At 52.1% G+C, this 21,568-nt stretch overlaps 1 protein-coding gene across 1 annotated transcript; it reads left to right on the top strand.

The window, feature by feature from the left end:
* The first annotated feature begins 2,167 nt into the window (after positions 1 to 2,167).
* On the top strand, positions 2,168 to 20,803 carry KCNG4 (potassium voltage-gated channel modifier subfamily G member 4). The gene is made up of 3 exons (XM_021932225.2): positions 2,168 to 2,627; positions 4,193 to 4,989; positions 18,941 to 20,803. Exons 2-3 carry the CDS (start codon positions 4,234 to 4,236, stop codon positions 19,742 to 19,744), a joined length of 1,560 nt encoding a protein of 519 aa, XP_021787917.2. The 5' UTR covers positions 2,168 to 2,627; positions 4,193 to 4,233; the 3' UTR covers positions 19,745 to 20,803.
* The last annotated feature ends 765 nt before the right edge of the window (positions 20,804 to 21,568 follow it).

The following is a 21,568-nucleotide window of genomic DNA, read 5'->3' on the forward strand; positions in this document are numbered from 1 at the left end:
TCTCTGAGTGGCTCTGTGTGGACGCTGGACCACACTGGGTCACAGCCTTTATTGGGGTTACACTTATAGTCTTATGGAAACAGATCAGTGCAGTTGCCATGGTTGAGGTAGCAGGCCCAGGGGTTCATCCTTTTGTCCTCCCCGTTGTCACTGCCCCAGGCCAGGCCCCTCAATCATTTCTGCAGAGTCCTTAGGATTCAAGCAATACCATTTGAAAACCACAGCACCAGACAGACCTCCATTCAGTCAGTTCTCTGCTCTGCCTGGATTTGTTCCCATTGCCAAGTCCACAGAGAGCCCACCTAGGCCAGCAGCACCTGTCATCCCCTTGCAGGCAGCTGTGGAAGGCTCACCCTCTAATCTCTCACACTCCTGGATCCTCACATCAAAACTCAAGGGTCTGTTAAGTGATCGTTTTTCTTTTTGTTTTTTTGAGACAGAGTCTCACTTTGTCACCCAGGCTGGAGTGCAGTGGTGCGACCTCAGCTCACTGCAAGCTCTGCCTCCCGGGTTCAAGCAGTTCTCCTGCCTCACCCTCCCTAGTAGCTGGGATTACAGGCACCCACCACCACACCCAACTAATTTTTGTATTTTTAGTACAGACAGGGTTTCACTATGTTGGCCAGGCTGGTCTCAAACTCCTGACGTTGTGATCTGCCCGCCTCTGCCTCCAAAGTGCTGGGATTACAGCTGTTAGCCACCACACCCGGCCTAAGTGATGGTTATAACCAGCAAGATGACCTTAAGCAAACCTCTTCTCAGACCTTCAGGGCCTCAACTATCAAATGCAGTGAAGATAACTTACATTCAGAAGCCAAGAGCCTGGGCTTCAGAACCTCTCAAGAAAATGAAGAACAGTCAACGTATAGTGAGCACCTACAAGATGCTGGTTTTGCAATTGCAGCCATCACTGGTTTCACTGTCCTCATTTGACTGAGAAACCTAAGGCCCAGAGAGGTGAAGTGACTGACCAAGGACACACAGCCAGGCAGTGCAGAGTCCAAGTCCACACCCAGGCCCTGGACCGATGCCTCTTCCTTTTCACCCAGCCAACCAGTCAACCAGCACAGGAGCTTGCACTTACGGTTCTGATCTTCCCTGAACCCTCTCTCTAATTCCTGTGTTTTAAAGACAAGACATTTGAGGCTCAGAAGCAGTAACTCACCTGCCCAAGGTCACCCAGCCTTTCACATAGGAGCCAGGATCCAGGCGTGTGCGTGAATTCCAAGCTCACACCTCTTCCTAGCCCTGTTCTGTAACACGGCCCCCTTGACTCCCACCCAGGGCTCAGAGCCTGGGCTTCTGTCTGAACCTGTCCCAGGCCTGGGCTGGTTAAAAGCCGCAAAAAGTTCCTTCTGCAGCTTCAACTTGAGCCTGTCACCATCATCAGCATACCCCAAGAGCCTCTAGGGTGGCTGGAGACAGGTAGCTGCAGATGCCTCCGGCCCCAAGTTGCCCTCTGCCCCTCCCGAGTTGTGCTCCTCCATGCCAGGGGAGGGAGGACAGCTCCCCTTGCCTCCTAGGCGGTTGGCAGAGTGGCAGCGGCTGCTGCTCCTTCCTGCTGCTGGCTGATGGAGAGATTATTTCTAAGCCCTTCCCATTCCACCCCCCAACCCCCCCCCCAACACACACACTGGCTTCTCTTGCAGGACCACACTGGCTGTCCCTGTGGGACTTGAAGTGCAGAGTCCGCTGCTCAACCAGAACAGCTGCCCTGGCTCCCTCCCAGCAAGAACCCCCAGACCCTCATCTCTCATAAGGAAAGGGACTTCTGGGTCCTTTAAAACAATCCCACCTCAATCCCCCAGGGCTCTCCTGCAGCTGCTGGAGAGAGAGATGCAGAATGAATGAACTTCTGGTTTCTGGAGGTGGCACGGGAAGAAAGATTGGAAACTAACTCTGCCAGAAACTGCTGTTTTGGGAATTATTTTTCTTCCCCTTCAGCTCCACCACAAACCTGTCCCTTCCCTGGGCACCAAGACGTGGGCTCCCCTTGCTTGGCAGAGAAACAGCTGGAAACTGACTCCCTGAGACAAGAGGGTGAGTGAAACTTGACGGGAAGAGTTAATGCTTGCTGCAGGGCGGGCGGGGGCCGGGGGGAGGTTGATGCTGTTAAACATCCTTGGCAAAAGTGCTGTTTTCAGTGAATTCCTTTCCCGTGCTCCAGAAGGAGCTGCTTGCCAGCTGTTTGGAGAGCCGTAGATTGCAAAATTGGGTTTATTCAGTGAATGCAGAAAGGGCAGTTTGCAGGTTCTGGAAGGAGCCCCAGGCTGGAGGACAGAGTGCTGGGTTGGATTTGGATTTGCTGTGTGACCTTGGACAAGTTACTTCCCCTCGCTGGGTCTTGGTTTTTGCACTGGGAAAATGAGGAAGCTGGCAAAGGGCTCCCCGGATTTCAAAATACTCTTCTCTCTGCAGGCTCCTCATCCTCCTCTGGCCGTCCCCTGTGAGCAAAGTAATGCACTCAGAACAACAGAATGTTGTGTGGGGAGCAAGAGTGTGAAATAGGCTGCAATTCACTCTCCACTATCCACCAGAATCCAACTGGCTCTGAAATTGAGAGGAACTTTGATTTCCATTCAGCTGCCGAGTTTCTCTCTTGATTGGAGTGGAGTGCATCTGAAAATGTAAGCTTATAGATGCTTTGGAAATGGCTCTGGCTAGAATGAATGGCATAAGAAATGGTTGCAGGATCTGAAGGTTAGAAATATTATGGAAAGGACTTTAAATATGTGAATTGGCTAAATCTAAAACACTCACATTAAGTCAAGCATCTCATATAGGTCTGAAATGGAGAGAGCATTAGAGGCCCCTTCTTTTTTTTTTTTTTTCTTTTTGAGACAGAGTATCGCTCTGTTGCCCAGGCTGGAGTGCAATGGCGCAATCTCGGCTTACTGCAGCCTCCACCTTCCAGGTTCAAGCCGTTCTCTTGCCTCAGCCTCCCGAGTAGCTGGGACTATAGGCACATGCCACCATGTTTGGCTCATTTTTGTATTTTTAGTAGAGATGGGGTTTCATTGGCCAGGCTGGTCTCAAACTCCTGACCTCAGATGATCCACCTGCCTCGGCCTCCCAAAGTGCTGGGATTACAGGCATGAACCACTGTGCCTGGAGGCCTCCTTCATTCTGCAGATAAAAGACCATGGCCCTAGAGAGGGGGAGTAACTGGCTGGAGATCACACAGCAAGGATGGCTAAGGCAAGCGCACAATGAACATGGAGGAGTACTGTGATTGCAAGTATGCCATGCTCCTCTGTCCCCTTAGCAAAGGCCTCCCCAAATGAGGAAGCAACCAAGAGTGATTAAGTGAGACTGGTGGAGTTCCTCCTGAGACCTAGATGCTTTGATGCTGTGCTAAGGACAGTCACATTCCTGGTCTGTTCCAGCCTTTAATAACAGACCCTCGCTGAACTTCCTGATGTCAGGTGCTTGCTAAACTGTAGGCAAGACACGCAAGCCTTCCGTGCATCAGCCTCCTTGTCTATAAAGTGGAGATCTTATGTCTACTTCATGAGGTTGTTGAGGTGAGTTAGGGGAAGCCAGGCATGTCAGAAGCATCTAGAAGTGTTATTAATACACACTTTCTTGTATGTTACTGCATATAACCCTTGCCATGCCCTACAGTGTGGGTACTCAAACTGCCCCCATCACACAGATAAAGCAAAGGACTCAGAGACACTGAGTAACCCACCTGTGCTGGCAGTCCATAAGGGATTCGGCCCTGCCAGTGAACTTGAGAGCCTACACTCTTAAGCTCTATTTTTACCAACTGTACCTTGCAAGATTAGTATGAGTCTTGTCGTTTGAATGAATGATGCTGAGATCAGAGAGATATAGCCACATACCTGAGACCACAGAGCCCAGAAGTGGCACTGCTCTGATTTGTCCAGCTCAGGACTGAGTTACTCATCCATGCAATTCAGTCCCCATCCATGCAACGTCTGTTCTGGAGACAGTCTTCTGCGATACCAGTAGATGTTCCACCAGGGAAGGGTTTTGTTCACTGATGTATCCCAAGCACACAGTAGGTGCCCAATAAATATGTGTTGAGCTAAAGGTTAAAAGAACAAGCCATGCAGATGCGGTTGCAGGAAAGCACATGTAAGAACATCTGTAGTCGCAACATCCAGGACTCTTTGCCCCAAGACTGATTTCCCTTCCTCTTTCTTGCTCTTTGTCCCTTGGGTGTCAGACTGGTAAACCCAGCACTTCCTTGCCTTGCGATCTTCAGCAATGCCCATGCCTTCCGGAGACCGGGGCCTGCATCCCAGACACCACCACTATGGTTCCCACAGCCCTTGGAGTCAGCTCCTGTCCAGCCCGGTGAAGATGCCGTCCATCAAGGGCCTTTACTACCGCAGGGTGCGGAAGGTGGGCGTCCTGGACGCCTCCCCGGTGGACCTGAAGAAGGAGATCCTGATCAACGTGGGGGGCAGGAGGTATCGCCTCCCCTGGAGCACGCTGGACCAGTTCCCGCTGAGCCGCCTGAGCAAACTCAGGCTCTGTCGGAGCTACGAGGAGATCGCGCAGCTCTGCGATGATTACGACGAGGACAGCCAGGAGTTCTTCTTCGACAGGAGCCCCAGCGCCTTCGGGGTGATCGTGAGCTTCCTGGCGGCCGGGAAGCTGGTGCTGCTGCAGGAGATGTGCGCGCTGTCCTTCCAGGAGGAGCTGGCCTACTGGGGCATCGAGGAGGCCCACCTGGAGAGGTGCTGCTTGCGGAAGCTGCTGAGGAAGCTGGAGGAGCTGGAGGAGCTGGCCAAGCTGCACAGGGAGGAGGTTCTGCGGCAGCAGAGGGAGACCCGCCGCCCTGCCTCGCACTCCTCGCGCTGGGGCCTCTGCATGAACCGACTGCGCGAGATGGTGGAAAACCCGCAGTCCGGGCTGCCCGGGAAGGTCTTCGCTTGCCTCTCCATCCTCTTCGTGGCCACCACCGCCGTCAGCCTGTGCGTCAGCACCATGCCCGACCTCAGGGCCGAGGAGGACCAGGTGAGTGGCCTCTGATGGGGCCCATGGCTCCATCCCGCAGGGTGACCGGGCAGAGGTGTCTTTTAGGGGCCCACGAAAATGTCTTCAGGTCTTAAAATAAGAAGAAAAAAAAATGAATATTATCCAACGTGGATTATATTCATTATTAGACCATCAGTGATAAAAGACAATTTTTCTTTTTCTTTCTTTTTTTTTTTGGAGTCCTACAAAGGCAAAAGTGCCTACGGCTCACCGTGAAAGTCATTCTGTGGCCCTCAGCCACGCATGGACTCAGTGGGCCACACAGACCCAGCGTCACCTCTCCAGGCTCTCCCGACTCTGTGACTACAGGCGAATCACTCCACCTCCCCTCTGAGCCTGTCTCCCCCTCTGTGAAATGGGTAATGTCACCACCAAGGTTTACTCACCCAGTGAACTCAACATGTGTTTACTGAGCAGCACTCTGTGCTAAGCCCTAGACCAGGTCAAAAACATGAAATCCCCGCCTTCTTGAGCTAACATTCTCCTGGGCATCCCCACTCCATTTTCAGATGAGGAAACTGAGGCACGGGCCAGTTATTTTCCTCGGATCTCCACAGTAAGGACACCAAGGATGCAAAGGTCCCCGGGCCTCAGTTTCCCTGCAGTGCTCAGTGTCTGGGCCAGTCTCACTGGATGGGAAACTCACAGGTGAGCTGATCTGTAAGTCACCCCGCCCCAGGAGGCCAGAGCAAAAAGTGCTGCTTGCCCACACCTTCATCCCCTTTCCAGGGAGTTACAGGAGACCCCAAGACACCCTCCCTCCAACCGGGAGCCAGATGGTCTGAGAAGCAAAGTAAGAACCTAGCATTTGGTTGAGAGGGTTATTGGAAAGCTTCAGAGAACTAGATTGTTTCCTGATGTAAAACATCACTCCTCCCCAGCACCGAGCTCCCCGCGGCTGCCCATCATCCTGACGTTTGGAGCTTACCTTGTAATCAACAGAGAGAGAAACTAAACACATACGTAAGATGGTGCTTGCTCTATGTGGCTCATAACAGTTGCCAGCTCACCTAAGTTCTCTTCGCTTAAAGATATGTCCCAGGGCAAGACACCGGGATCAGAGAACTTGCCAGATAGAAAGGACTTAAATGGAGAACCAGCCCATGCCTCACACACAGTAGGATCCCAGTAAATATGGGTTGAATAAAATGTGTCTTGTCCAACCTACAAAAGTTTGACCCTAAAAAAACCCCACAAAATACTTGGGCCTCTAAACAGCTTGTTTTCCCATGGAGAAGACGATAATGCCAATCATAGGCATTTTTTCATTCTACAGCATGAAAGCATGTGATTTCAGCGCCTGCTTGTTCACAGAAATATTTATGTGTGGCCTCTGCAGTACAAAGATTAAGATAAAACAAGTGACCTCCCTACCCCATTTCTTAAGGGTGCCCTGATTCCAATTAATAAAGAAAGGCCCCTGGATGCCCACAAACCTGTTCCCTCTTAGAGATTTCCAGAGAGGGGAGAAATTGTGTAGGAGCCAGGATTTCGGTTGTGCAGAGGGCCAAGATCTTTTCAAAATCCAATGCTTTGAAAATGACGAAGGGTATGAGCCCAGGCCCAGCTTAACAGTGACTAGGGAAATCAAATTAGAGGGGAGAGGTGGGCCTGCAGACCTGCGCAGTCCAAAGCTTCAGCCGAGGATCAGGCAGCCACGTCTCCTCCTGGGACAAGAGAGATTTATGCCCGGGCCCAGCCACAGTATCTTTACGCTTTCTCCTGAGTGAAAGCGCCTTTGTGTGTGTGCCCAGAGACAGGCTGAGGTGCTGCCGGGAGAGTGTCCGTGTTCCTGTTTAGATAATAATTCAGAGAGCAGGGAGGCTGAGGACGACACAGTCTTTGTTCTCCCAAGACGGTGACCTTACATTTACGTAAAAGGACGATGGCCACACGTGCTTTGTGTTCCTTATTTGCCCTCAGGGAATGTCAGTCTGAGAGGGACCGGCTGCTTCTGGGTCAGGCAGTGCCCGTTGGGTGTGGGGCCAGTGTCCTGCAAATTGACCCTGATAGCATCCACGCACATGAAATGTCACAATGGCAGGGTGGGGGAACAGACCCAGGGCTATAACCCACAGAACTCCTCCATCAGAAACAGAAACAATGGACGGACATTTGCTGTAAACAGTTTTCCATTTTTCTACCTTCTCATAGCAACATCCCTTGCAGTAAACCTGATAGTGGGGTAAAGGTCTGTGCCAGGGATTGCAAATTACAATGGAGTCTGGGTGCAGCGGCTCACGCCTGTAAGCCCAGCAGTCTGGGAGGCCGAGGTGGGTGGATCACCTGAGGTCAGGAGTTTGAGACCAGCCTGGCCAACATGATGAAACTCCATCTCTACTAAAACACACAAAAAACATTAGCCGGGTGTGGTGGCGTGCACCTGTAATCCCAGCTACTTGGGAGGCTGACGCAAGAAAATCGCTTGAACCCTCAGGCAGAGGTTGCAGTGAGCCAAGACTGTGCTACTGCACTCCAGCCTGGGCAACAAGAGAAAACCTCCATCTCAAAAAAAATTACATTGGAGAAGGGAAGAGGCAGTGTAGACAGGAAGGACCAAGCCAGCGCCTGAGCTCTTCTAAGGGGCACCAGATTTTAAAGTTCTGGATTTCCCTGGGGGATTCTTCCCCAAAAGGATGAAAGAACCAATGTTTCCTAAGTGCCATTCATGAGGTTGGCATTTCACACCGTGGACTGATTTCATCCATGTGGCAGCGTGGGGAAGTGAATACCACTTCCACCCCCATTTTACAGATGGGAAACTGAGGCTCAGAGAGGTTTTATCACTTTCTGAAGCTCACAGTAAGTGGCAGAGCTAAGATTTGAACTCACCTCTGATTGGCTCTAAAATCCAACCCCCTATGACTACACAACACTGATACCATCTTTCTTTCCTTTCCTTTCCTTTGTTTTCTTTCTTCCTTCCTTCCTTTTCTTTTTCTTTCCTTCTTTCCTTCTCTCTCTTTCTCTCTTTCTTTTTTTAAATTTGAGACAGAGGCCGGGCGCAGTGGCTCAAGCCTGTAATCCCAGCACTTTGGGAGGCCGAGACGGGCGGATCACGAGGTCAGGAGATCGAGACCATCCTGGCTGACACAGTGAAACCCCGTCTCTACTAAAAATACAAAAAACTAGCCGGGCGTGGTGGCAGGCGCCTGTGGTCCCAGCTACTCGGGAGGCTGAGGCAGGAGAATGGCGTAAACCCGGGAGGAGGAGCTTGCAATGAGCTGAGATCCGGCCACTGCACTCCAGCCTGGGCGACAGAGCGAGACTCCATCTCAAAAAAAAAAAAAAAAAAAAAATTTGAGACAGAGTCTAACTTTGTCACCCAGGCTAGTGTGCAGTCGCACGATCTTGGTAGCTAACTGCAGCCTCCATCTCCTGGGCTCAAGTGATCCTCCTACCTCAGTCCCCCAAGTAGCTGGGACTACAGGTGTGCGTCACCACACCGAGCTAATTTTTTGTATTTTTTGTAAAGACAGGATTTCCCCATGTTGCCCAGGCTGGTCTCAAACTCCTGAGTTCAAGCGATCTGCCTGCCTTGGCCTCTCAAAGTGCCAGGATTATAGGCATGAGCCACCGTGCCCAGTCCTAACTTTCAATTCTGGGCCACTTCACCTGTAGTCTAGAACTTCAGCCTCAGGGGCATTTTGTGCTTCTGAGGCAGCCAGACTTTGTGAAACAGCTCTCAGGCCAGCAAGATGGTGCAAAGGCCAGACGCCCTGGGTTTCAACCTTGGCCTCACCCGTGACTAACCCAGTGATCTTGGGAAAGTCGCTTAATCTCCTTGAGCCTCAGTTTCCTCCTCTGTGAAATGAGGGTGCTCTAAGCGCTTCCCTCAAGGGATCATGTGGTGCATAAAGCAGCTGGGACAGTGCCAACACTCAGAGGTGCTCAGCGAACGTCCGTCATACTGATCATCATTCATTCATTCATTCATTCAGTAGTAGTTAACAGGAGACCAAACATTCATCCTTTACCTTCCTTAACAGTCATTGACTGCCTACTAAAGCCCATTCTTCTGGGTGCTGGAGAGAAGACAAATTTCTTACTTCCTTGGAGCTTAGATTCTGAGCAGCCCTGCTCATACCTTTTTTTTTTTTTTTTGGACAGGGTTTCACTCTGTCACCCAGGCTGGAGTACAGTGGCACAATCTCAGCTCACTGCAGCCTCTGCCTCGCAGGTTCAAGCGATCCTCCCGCCTCAGCCTCCTGAGTAGCTGGAACCACAGGCAGGCATTATCACGCCCGGCTAATTTTTGTATATTTTGTAGAGATGGGTTTCACCACGTTGGCCAGGCTGGTCTCAAACTCCTGAGCTCCAGTGATTCTCCCACCTCAGCCTCCCAAAGTGTTGGGATTACAGGCATGAGCCACCGCACCCCAGCCCCCTGCTCCATTTTTCTGCGTTGACATTTACAAAACATGAAATCGAGCACCTTAAAGGAAACAATTTAGTGGCATTTAGTACAATCACGATCTTCTGCAGCCACCACCACCTCTATCTAGTTCCAAAACTTTTTCTCAGCACTCCAGAAGAAAATCCTGTCCCAGCTAGACAGTCTCTCCTCCTCCCTCTCCCGCCAGCCCCTGGCAACCACCCATCTGCTTTCTATCTCCACGAATTAGCCTATTCTGGACATTTCATAGAAATGGAACCATGCCAGGTGTGGTCTTCTGTGACTGGCTTCCTGCTCCAGCATCATGTCTTCAAGGTCCATGCACACTGTGCCATGTGTCAGACCTTCGTTCCTCTTCATGGCAGAATACTATTCCACTGTATGTATATGCCACTATTGGTTTATCCATCCAGCACTGATGGCCTACTCCACGTTGATAGCTGAAGATAGACAGACACACTCCAAAGACCGACCCCCACCTCCAAGGAACAAGATGAGTTTGAGACATGAAGCCGGGATTCTGTTCCCACGGCTGCCACACAGATCCCTTTCAATAGGCAGGATTCAAGATCTAGTCCTGACCCTCGTTTTTTGTTTTTTTTTTTTTTTTTTTTTTTTGAGATGGAGTTTTGCTCTTGTCACCCAGGCTGGAGTGCAGTGGTGCGATCTCAGCTCACTGCAACCTCCACCTCCCAGGTTCAAGCGATTTTCCTGCCTCAGCCTCCCAAGTAGCTGGGATTACAGGCACGCAACACCATCCCTAGCTAATTTTTGTATTTTTAGTAGAGATGGGGTTTCGCCATGTTGCCCAGTCTGGTCTCGAACTCCTGACCTCAGGTGATCCACCCGCCTCTGCCTCCCAAAGTGCTGAGATTACAAGCTTGGGCCACCCCGCCTGACCCCGACTCTCGCTTGAATGCACTGGGAGATCCAGGGCAGGTCACATCCGCCCCTGGACCTCAAACTCTTGCTGGTAAAATGATGGTCTGGACTTGTCATTTTACGGCTGACTGGTCCCTAGCGTCCTTCCAGCCCTGGGCACCTGCAGCCTCCTGTCCTTGTCTGTTTGCTGCAGTTTTCCAGGTTCTTTCTTTCCCTCTGCCTTCATTGTCCTCCCTGCCATTCATCCCTCGTGCCCTCTCTACGTGACCTCAGACCTGGCCAGGCAGCTCTGCCTTTTACCTCCCTCCGGGGCAGCCTGAACACCACTGGCCAGGACCATTTTTCTTCCTCTTTACTGCTACTAAGACATCCCAGCCACTGCAGATAGTATCAGGACATGGAAAGGGCCAGCATCTTCAGTTTGCTCGTCCCGGGTTGAGTCCCAGCTCTCCTACTCCCTGGCTCTGCCCTCAGACAAGTCCTTTTCTTTCTCTGTGCCTCTATTTCCTCACCCATCAAAGAGGACAATCATAACACTATTCAGAGGGCGGTGCTGAGGACTGAATGAAAACCTGTATATCAGGCACCAGCACAGAGTGGACGCTTGTTGTTTTGCTCCCCCTTGGGGCTGGGCTCACACCTCTGCACCTGCTCTGCTGCTCTGCTCACCAGCCTCCGTCCCTGGCTCCCTCCAACCTGAATCGCAATGGCCGAGTCAGGGGCCGGTGACTCAAATGTCCTCTCCATCCCCTTCCAGTGCCTGCCCTCATTCCTCCTCTGCTCTGGCTTTCAGCGTGTCTTTTCTGAGGGCTTGCTCTGGCTGGAGACTCGGTAGGAGAAGTAGGGAACTCACCATGCTCAAGACTACTCCTGCCGGCCTTCCCACGGTTCTCCTCCCATCTTAGGTGCTACTCCTGCCCCACAGCATTGCCTGGGGCTTTCAGGGATATTGTCAAAGGGACATGTACACCCTATGGCAACCGAGTAAAGCGCCCTTAGTGATATCTCTGCAGAACCATGGTGGGGTTAGGGAGCAGAACCACGTGGGCTCTTCGGTTCTCGCCTTCCTTCTCATCCTAGACTGTAGACATTTCAGCGTCTTACTAAGGTGGAGGGCTGGGGAAGGAAGGCACAGAGAGTGGTTTGTTTGTTTATTTGTTTGTTTGTTTTGAGACGGAGTCTCGCTCTGTCACCCAGGCTGGAGTGCAGAGGCGCGATCTCAGTTCACTGCAAGCTCTGCCTCCCAGGTTCACACCACTCTCCTGCCTCCTCAGCCTCCCAAGTAGCTGGGGCTACAGACACCCGCCACCACGCCCGGCTTTTTTTTTTTTTTTTTTCAGACGGGAGTGCAGGTTGCTTACCGCAACCTCCGCCTCCTGAGTTCAAGTGATTCTCTTGCCTCAGCCTCCAGAGTAGCTGGAACTACAGGCGCCCGCCACCATGCCCAGCTAATTTTTGTACTTTTAGTAGAGACGGGGTTTTGCCATTTTGGCCAGGCTGGTCTCGAACTCCTGACCTCAGGTGATCCACTAGCCTCAGCCAAAGTGCTGGGATTACGGGTATGAGCCACTGCGACCAGCCCACAGAAAGAGATTCTTAAAAGACCAGCTGGGACTCTTGGGCCCCCCTCCCCAGGATGCAGCTCACCTTCTGGGCTGCCATGTCCACCTCCCTGCCTCCTCACCCTTTAGTAAGAGGCCCTGCGCAAGAGCCAGCTCCTGCCTCCTCCTCTGTCCCTTTCTCGGACCATGAATCAGCTTCCTAAAGAACTGGCCTGCTCTCTGGAGCTTCTCTGTGCTCGGTGGCATTTAGTAATTGCTCTAGCAAATGCTTCTTATCCTAGTTTTGTTGCTTTTGGTTGTTTTTTTCCTGCAGCTGTGTCTCTCCCTGTGTCCCGGCCAAGAATCAATATTCCCTGTTTCCTGGCCTGGGGCCTCCCCGATGCTCTGCAGGTGACAGTTTCCTCTGCCTCCTCACACTCCCCCCACCTCCGCGTGTCCAACTCCCAGCCCCCTGCAAATGCCCCGCGCAGACACCGCCACCCACACTCATTCATGAGTCGTTCAGGAAGGGCCCCTGCAGGCTGGACCTGTGCTGGACACTGGGAGGTCTCTCCTTCAGTGACTGCTGAAGGGATATTAGTACAGAGACGATGGGATGGCGGCCTGCCATCTCTGCACAGGGAGAACCACTGTGAGACTCAGAGTCAGTGGATACTTCTTAGACCCTTGCTGGGCTCCTGGCCCTGTGCTAGTCATTTCCCTGTTTCCTAATTTAATCCTCACCGCAATCCCATTCTACAGATCAGAAAACAGCCTCAAGAAGTTACGTAACTTGCCTGATAGCAGCTAAGCTAGTAATGCTCCCTCAGCAGCAGTTGCTTTTTCTTTTTTCAAGACAGGGTCTTGCTCTGTTGCCCAGGCTGGAGTGCAGTGGTGCAGTCTCGGCTCTCCTCCAACCTCCTGGGTTCAAGTGATTCTCGTGCCTCAGCCTCCTGAGTAACTGGGATTACAGGCATGCTCCACCAGGCCCAGCTAATTTTTGTGTTTTTAGTAGAGACAGGGTTTCCCCCACATTGTCCAGGCTGGTCTCAAACTCTCTTGCCTCAAGTGATCCGCCCACTTCAGCCTCCCGAAGTGCTGGGATTACAGGCGTGACTCACCATGCCCAGCCCAGTGGCAGCTGCTTTCTAATAAGAATTTGCTGGAAGCTCTAGAAGAGAAGTCAGCCATCCAACCTGCCCAAGGTGAAGGCCAGGGAGAGCCCATGGTGGATCAGCTACAGGGCCTGAACCGGACAGCAGTGCGGGGAGAGGATTGAGGAGGAAGACAAGCAACGTAGATTTGAGGAGCTCCTACACTACAGCGTCCCTGAGCAGGTCTCCCCGGTGCCCGCAATTGCCCTGCGGGATGAGAATCACCTTCCCCATTTCACAGAAGGGAAGACGCCTTCAGTTAGATGACTCATGGGCCAGGTCCCATGGTGGGGCTGACCCCGTCCAATTGGTTCCAACACTTTCAGAGTCCCTGTGTCCCAGTATTGGGAAGAGGGGACAGCTGCTGGGAGTGGGCGGGAGGGGAGACCTGGGGAGGAGGGATTGCGGCTCATGGTGAGGAGGGGCTTGGGGGAGGCCCATGGGAGCGGAGTAAAGGAGGGGAGGGTGGCAGAGGGCACAGGCAGGAGAGAAAAGTGGCTAAAGGAGTGGGAGGAGGAGTGAGTCAGCACATCCAGGCCCCAGGAGAGCCTCAGAGGAAACAGCTCAGGGCCTCAGGCCAGGGCCAGAGGCACAAATAGTGAACTCACCGCAGGAGGGAGGGGAGGAAGGGATGCCGAGCTGAGGAATGGACCAGCCCTGACTAAGGAGCTGAAGCAAAAGTGAGAGGTGGCCACGTTCCAAAGTGGGACTGGCAGGACTTGCTGGGAGGGACAGAGAGGGCGAGGAAGCCTCCAAGGTCATGTGGACCCTGAGCCCCTCCCAGATGGAGCTTCCAGAACTGGCCCTCGCTGCACCTGCAGGGCCCCCAGGGCAGCAGCTTTGCCCTCAGGAAACCCGCCGTGCTGCTGCGTGAAACAGGTGCGGGCCAGGCTACGGGACCCCCACTACTCCCACTTGCTGCCTCCCCCAGGAGTACGCAGCCAGCTCAGACTGACTGTAACTCCCATACCACAACATTCGCCCTTTTAAAGTGCACAGTTCGGTGGTCTTTAGTATCATCATGGAGCTGCGAAGCCGTCATTCCCTTCCTCCTCCATCCAGCCCCGGACACCCACCCCTCTGCTTTCTGTCTCTGTGGATTTGCCTGCTCTAGACATCTCACTTAAATGGAATCATCCAACATAGGGTGCCTGTGTCTGGCTTCTTTCACTCAGCATCGTGTTTTCAAGGTGCATTCATGTGGTAGCATGATTTAGCCCTTCATTCCTTTTCATGGCTGCCTACTACTCCATTGTGTGAATAGGCCGCATATTATATATTCACTCATCAGTTTATGGATGTTTAAGTTGTCTCTACTTTGGGGCTATTATGAATAATATTACCATGGACTTTGTGTACAAGTTTTTTTTTTTTGGTTTTTGTTTTGTTTTTTTGAGACAGAATCTCACGCTGTCACCCAGACTGCAGTGCAGTGGCACAGTCTTGGCTCACTGCAACCTCCACCTCCTGAGTTCAAGTGATTCTCCGGCCTCAGCCTCCTGAGTAGCTAGGATTACAGGCGCCCACCACCATGCCTGGCTAATTTTTGTATTTTTAGTAGAGACGGGGTTTTACCATGTTGGCCAGGCTGCTTTTAAACTCCTGACCCCAGGTGATCCACCCGCCTCAGCCTCCCAAAGTGCTGGGATTACAGGCATGAGCCACCAGACCCGGCCTGCGTACAAGTTTTTGTGTGGACATATGTTTTCATTTGTCTGAGCTATACACCTAGGGGTAGGACAGCTGGGTTGCATGTTAACTCTGTTTAACCTTTTGAGGACCTGCCAAACTGTTTCCACTGCCACTGCCCCATTTTACATCCGCACCAGCAGTGATGGGTTCCCATTTCTCCACAATCTCACCGACACTTGGCTATTGTCTGTCTTTATGATTCTAGCTATCCTAGTGGATGTCAAATTGTGTCTTACTGTGGTTTTGATTATCCTTTATTTTTGTTTTTTAACTTTTCATTATGGAGAATTTCAGACATTTACAAAGTCAATAGAATAGTATAGGGAACCCCTGGGAAACCATGACTCAGCTACACGCAATGGTCAATATTCTGCCACTTTTTTTTTTTTTGAGATGGAGTCTCGCTCTATCACCTATCATGCAGGCTGCAGTGCAGTGGTGCGATCTCGGCTCACTGCACCCTCCACCTCTCAGGTTCAAGCGATTCTCCTGCCTCAGCCTCCCAAGTAGCTGGGATTACAGGCATGTGTCTGTAATCATGACACGCCTGGCTAATTTGTGTATTTTTAGTAGAGACAAGGTTTCACCACATTGATCAGGCTGGTCTTGAACTCCTGACCTTAGGTGATCCACCTGCCTTGCCCTCCCAAAGTGCTGGGATTGCAGGCGTGAGCCATCGTGCCCAGCCAATATTCTGCCATTCTTGTTTCCTCTCTCTTTCTATCCCCTCTCCACCTCAAATCACGTATCATTTGTTACTATTTTTCTTTTACAGCTTTACAGGTAAAATGTACATACACTGAAATGCACAAATCTTAGGTGCAGAATTTAATAAGCGGATGCACCCGTGTCAGCCTCTCCCCTGTGAGTACAGAATATTTCCGTGACCCTAGAAAGCTCCCTTGTGGCCCTTCACAGGCCATCCTTACACTACCCAGAGGCAGCCTCTGTTCTGATCACTTTGTGTACCCTAGATGAGGCTGTCTGATCTCGAGCTTCCTGCAAATGGAAACACACACCCAGCTTGCTTTGCTCCACACCAGGCCCGTGGGATTCATCCGTATTGTTTCATCATTCACACCCTGGGCCTTCTCTGGGCCGACACTTGTTCTTCTTCATTACAGGAAAGAGCCAGAACACACCTCGCTGTGCCTGTGACAAGGGCCAGGAATAGAGTGACCAACCATCCCGGTGTGCCCAGGGACCAGGGGGTTCCTAGGACCTGGAACTTTCTGAGTTTAAGCACAGAACTTCCACAAAGGGAGAAAGGATAACTTTTTTCTTTCCTTCTTTCCCCCTTTTCTCTTTTCTTCGAATATTTGCTAAGCTGGGAATTATTTCCTCTGCCCAGGCTCCATAAACACCCCCTGCCCAATGCCGGCATTTCTGAGGGACCAGTGCTGGGAGGCTGGATTTAGGATGCAGAGCAGAGCCTGATGCAGGTGCAGTGACGCAGCAGAGCAGAGCCCTTGCTGCAGTCCAGAGAGGTGGCCAGAGGGCCAGGCCGTGGGAAGGGAGCAGTCGGTGTGCATGGCTTGAATGTCCAAACGCCAGCCCCACAGGCAGGAGGACCCAGCAGAGCCTTCTCGGCCTCTCAAGAGTCACCTTCCTGAGCTATTGGGTCATCAGTGTGGAAGTTATTCCCAGGCTGTGAGTATTTTAAGCCTAGGGAGAAACTCCCAGGATGTCTGCAAAGAAAGAGGCCTTGTAGACAGAACCTAGCTCGGAGCCTGAAAACCTTCCAGGTGCCTCAGAATGAATGGGGGCAGTTGCCAAATGTAGATTTCTGGGCCCCACCCTAAGGTTTGGATTTTGTGATGAGGGCCCAAGAATCTGCATTTACAACAAGCACCCTGGGGGCTTCTGGTGCCGGGGTTTCCAAATCAGCTTTGAGAAATACCAATTCTGTTCCAAACTCTGTATTAGAAACTGAAGCACAGAGAGGGCCAGTGGCCGCTGCAAAGTCACACAGCAAGTTTGTAGCAGGGCTGGGGAATGGGAACCCAAATCTTCCGAGCCCTTCAGGATCCTGAAGCAAACCCTGGGTAGTCGTGGCGAAGACCTCTCAGTGGGTTGGAGAATCCCCTCATCTTCCTGTAATATCCAGCCATAGGAAGAAGGTATTGCTACCCTTACACTGACCAGGCACACTGTGGTCCATGACCAATGTATGATTGTGTTAAAATGGCTACAGTGCATCCTGTGCCTGCGAGGTGCACGGTCCTGTTCATGGCTTTATATGCGTAATTTCCATTCATCACGACAGCTCTTCAGAGCTTAGACAACTGAAAGTCCAGAAGGGACAAGTGATTTGCCCAAGTAAGTGGAAGAGGTGGGATTTGAAACTGTGCTAGGCTCTGGGAGTATTGTAACTAGACAAGCAGACATGCTTTCTGGAGGGCTTGAAAGCTGGCAGGGCATAGAAAGTTCCTGATTCTCCAATCTTGCTAAAAAAAACTTGCTGTGTGGCTTTGCAGTGACCCCTGCCCCTCTCTGAGCTTCAGTTTCCAAAGAAGAGGCTGAAACACTCTGGATTCCACCCTTTGGCAGTGCTGCCTCTGACTCCCACCCCTGCAATAGTCCACACAGAAGTCCAGCCAGAAAGGTACCCTGCCCTGGACAGGCAAATAGAGACTGGCATGGTTCAGCCTGTTTCTCTTCCTCCAGCAGCCAGGCATAGCAGTACATTTGGCCATGATTCTGTAGGGCACTGGAAGCACTTTTCCACTCTGTGAGCACTTGGTAACCAAAGAAAACTGTGGTTGCCACCCCACCTCATGCCAGACAAGTTGCTTCGGCCATTCATCCATTCATCCATCAAGTATATGTATCGTGTGTGTGTGTGTGTGTGTGTGTGTGTGTGTGTGTGTGTGTGTGTGTGTGTTTAAAATATTTATAGCTACGTTTTCTACCCTGGCTCCACATTTGAATTATCCATGGGGGTTCTGGAAAATTCTACTGCTCAGCTCAAACCTAGATTAATTAAATTAGAATCTTGGGAGGAGGCCCAGGCAACAGAATGTTTCAAGGAACCCCCAGGTGATTCTAACCTGCAGCCAAGGTTGAGAACCACACATTAGAACAGTGCCTGTCAAACTTCAATTTGCATGAGTCACCTGGAGATCTTGTTAACTGCAGAATATGATTCCGTGGGATGGGGTGGGGCCTGAGATGCTCTGTTTCTAACAAGCTCCTCAGGGAGGCTGATGGTTTTGGCTCAAGGTCCACACTTTGAGTGGCAGAAGGGCTGGTGGAACTACCCTGAACTATTCGGGAGGAAGAACAAAATACAGAAACCAGAATGGTGCCCACCCGGCTGGAACTGCCGAGCTGGAATCCCGCGTGTCAAGGGCAGCAATTACACGTCCCAAGGGCTGTCCTGGGGATTTGGGAGCCCTCTCTGCCCCACCAGCCTTCAAGCCATCAGAAACGATATCTGTTTGTCTAGTCACAGTATGCCCAGGGGTTAGCACCATGCCTGGCACAAAGTGGGCCCTCCATACATTTCTGTTGGCTAAATGAATGAGGGGTGGTAAACAACAAAGTTACAAAATAGCCAACAGCAGCTAAGAGACCGTGGTACCACCTCTTAAGTATGTGAGCTCAGGCGAGTCACTTCACTGCTGTGACCAACTTCCTGGGCTGTCAAATGGGGTCATGCTGCCTGCTCACGACAGTGCTATGTGGCTCGAGTAACAGCAGCAGAGCATTGCATGGTCCCCCGAGGTACTTATGTCATTAAGGTAGAGGCTGGCAGCTATAACAAAGAGACCGCAAACTAGAATAGTTTTAAACCAAATTTGTCTCTTGTGCAATAGTCCCAAGGTGAGGGATGTGGGTGAGTATAGACAACTCTTATTCTAGATTCTCCCGCCTTGATGTTCCCTCCTGGCCTGCAGCACTGGTCCAGTCCTCTCTTCTTAGCTGGGTTGCAGGCCCATCTGTGCTGTCCCGGCTCACACGAAGGATGAAAAGAGTGTGCACGAGTTAGATCCAGAAGTGGTTTGCATCACTTCTGTTTCCAGTCCAGAGGTGAGGACTTAGTCATTTGGCCACACCTAGTGGCAAGGGAAGCCAGAAAGAACAGTCTCTGACCTAGCCGATCTGCTGTATACCCAGCCACAACTGGAACACTGTGTAAAAGGAGGTTCTGGTGGACAACTAAGTTTACAGCACAAAGCTCATGGGCATGAAGTCGTCCCCCAGTTTCCAGCGCTGTTGCGGGTCCACTCTCTACCCCGCGTTGTTGCCTCTTCTCCCCGCAGGGCGAATGCTCTCGGAAGTGCTACTATATTTTCATCGTGGAGACCGTGTGCGTGGCCTGGTTCTCTCTCGAGTTCTGCCTGCGGTTTGTCCAGGCCCAAGACAAGTGTCAGTTCTTCCAGGGGCCCCTGAACATCATCGACATCCTGGCCATCTCCCCATACTACGTGTCACTGGCGGTGTCTGAGGAGTCCCTGGAGGATGGCGAGAGGCCGAGTGGGAGCTCCTACCTGGAGAAGGTGGGGCTGGTCCTGCGTGTGCTGCGGGCACTGCGCATCCTCTATGTGATGCGCCTGGCCCGCCACTCGCTGGGGCTGCAGACGCTGGGGCTCACTGTGCGCCGCTGCACACGTGAGTTCGGCCTGCTCCTTCTCTTCCTGGCCGTGGCCGTCACCCTATTCTCCCCTTTGGTCTACGTGGCCGAGAAGGAGTCAGGGCGGGTGCTGGAGTTCACCAGCATCCCCGCCTCCTATTGGTGGGCCATCATCTCCATGACAACGGTGGGCTATGGGGACATGGTGCCCCGCAGTGTGCCAGGCCAGATGGTGGCCCTCAGCAGCATCCTGAGCGGGATCCTCATCATGGCCTTCCCGGCCACGTCTATCTTCCACACCTTCTCCCACTCCTACCTGGAGCTCAAGAAGGAGCAGGAGCAGCTTCAGGCCCGTCTCCGCCACCTCCAAAGCGCTGGTCCGGCCAGTGAATGTGAACTCCTGGACCCCCACATGGCCAGTGAACATGAGCTCATGAACGATGTCAATGACCTCATCCTGGAGGGCCCAGCCTTGCCTATCATGCACATGTAACTCAGCACTCCCTGTGACTACATAGTAACCTCAACCCATCACCCTGCCTGAAACACACTCAAGGGTACCCCACATAGACCACCTAGTGATGTTCTAGAGCCCAGGGAGGACTCCCAAAGCTGGAGGGGCATAAGACCACAGAGGCTGTGTGTCTGTGATCCTTGTCCCTGGGGGCCCGATGTCCCAGGCTGACTGTGTCCAGCCTGCTTGCCTTTTCCTCTCTCTGCCCATCTACTGAGCACGTCCAATCTTGCTGGAGTAGCTCAGTCTTCTTTCATTCTCTTTTCCTTCCCAGCAGAGGCTTTAACATCCCAGGCTGGGTTCTGGATGCCCACAGAACTAGTAACCATTGGTATTTGCATACTGAGCCTACAGAATTTCATGATTTCCCTAACACCATTTTTCCTGGGCCATGCCACCATTGGAAGTCAAAGGTCCAGTACTGCAAACCCCACTGATCAAACTCTCCCACCCAACCTTTCCACGGGTTCCAGAGGGATCAGTATGTTCTCCTTCCGCTTACCACCACCAGTGGTATTTCCCTAATGCTGCTGCCTCCTGCCAGCTCTGAACACTTGTAGCTAAGAAGGAAGAATCAGCCTTTTTGCAGTAAATCCCATGTTGAGGCTGATGCCCACAAGCCTGCCACCCCCACCTGGAGCTGGCATGCCTGGAATCTGGGACCTGGGACCTGGGACCTGAGACCCGGGCAGAAACTCCACTTGCCAGCACAGCCAGGCCCTCCTTGGCCGCCTGGACTCTTGGTGTGGTGTTCTCCAGTTATCCAGTCCTTAGCCTTACAGAGACAAACTCTTTCGGGGTCCACGTTGTCCCTTGAGAAGATCGTTCCTGCTGCTGCTTCCTCCCACACTGCAGGGGACCTTGGCTTTTCATCCACAGCTGAGCCCCCATGGACTCAGTGTAGCTTCGGCACAGAAACAAGGGGAATCGTAGGTGCTGCCCCTTGCTGGCTTCCCAGACTAGTCTTCTCCATGCTGGAGATAGACATTCTTAGCTCACATTTCAATGTATTTATTTATTTGTCCATTCATCTGTGAATAGAGTCTGTCCTTTGCATCCAGGGGAGGAGGCAAATGGAGGCCTGAGTCACTGGAGATAAAGCAGCATATTCTGAGAGCAGGCAGGAAGGAGCAATGAATTCCAAGCAGTGGGCTCCCAAAGACTTCACAGAGACATGGGCAGGGCTGGAGAGTAGAGGGGTATTTTGGGAGATGAAGCTGAACAGGTGGGTGGGGATGAGAAGGCGTGGCCCTTGCATGCTCTACAGAGGGCAGAGTGATGTGCACAGGCTGTGGGTTAGGGAGATGACGAGGCTGGATTGGGCGTCAGAAGCCCAGTTTGGGATGAGGAGCCATTGAGCCATTCAGGCAAGACAGCGCTGCCTCCTTCCTAGGATTAATCGTACAAGGTTCTGTCAAATCCTGGCTTCTCCCAGAAGAACACACCTGGGAGACATCCTGATGGCACTTCCCCAGAGTGGCATGGCCCGCACAGGAGTTTGCGGTTGGCTCTAAGACCGCTGGAGAAAGTGCACGAGATCCAAACGGATGGCAGAGAAGTGGTTTAGGCCCTGCCAATCTGATGTAGTGTAAGTATGAGAGTAGTCAGCATTTTACCACTGCTAACAAGTCCCTTGCTGTTCATTCATTCTGTTAGTTTTTCACGACGTCCTGCTATGTGCCAGGCACAGTCCTCCACTGATGGCAATGCCAGGCAGCAGCATGGCAGAGGGCTCTGGCCCAGGAAGCGCCCTGTACCAGCATCTAGTGTCCAGGGAGCCTTGGCCTCCTGGGGAGCCCTCCT

Source organism: Papio anubis, chromosome 18, assembly GCF_008728515.1.
Source record: "Papio anubis isolate 15944 chromosome 18, Panubis1.0, whole genome shotgun sequence".
Classification (NCBI taxonomy): Eukaryota; Metazoa; Chordata; class Mammalia; order Primates; family Cercopithecidae; genus Papio; species Papio anubis.

Coding starts and splice junctions, on each gene's coding strand:
- KCNG4 (XM_021932225.2), top strand. CDS start 4,234: ATGCCCATGCCTTCCGGAGACCGGGGCCTGCATCCCAGACACCACCAC. Junction 4,990..18,940: donor TCAGGGCCGAGGAGGACCAG/GTGAGTGGCCTC, acceptor TTCTCCCCGCAG/GGCGAATGCTCTCGGAAGTG.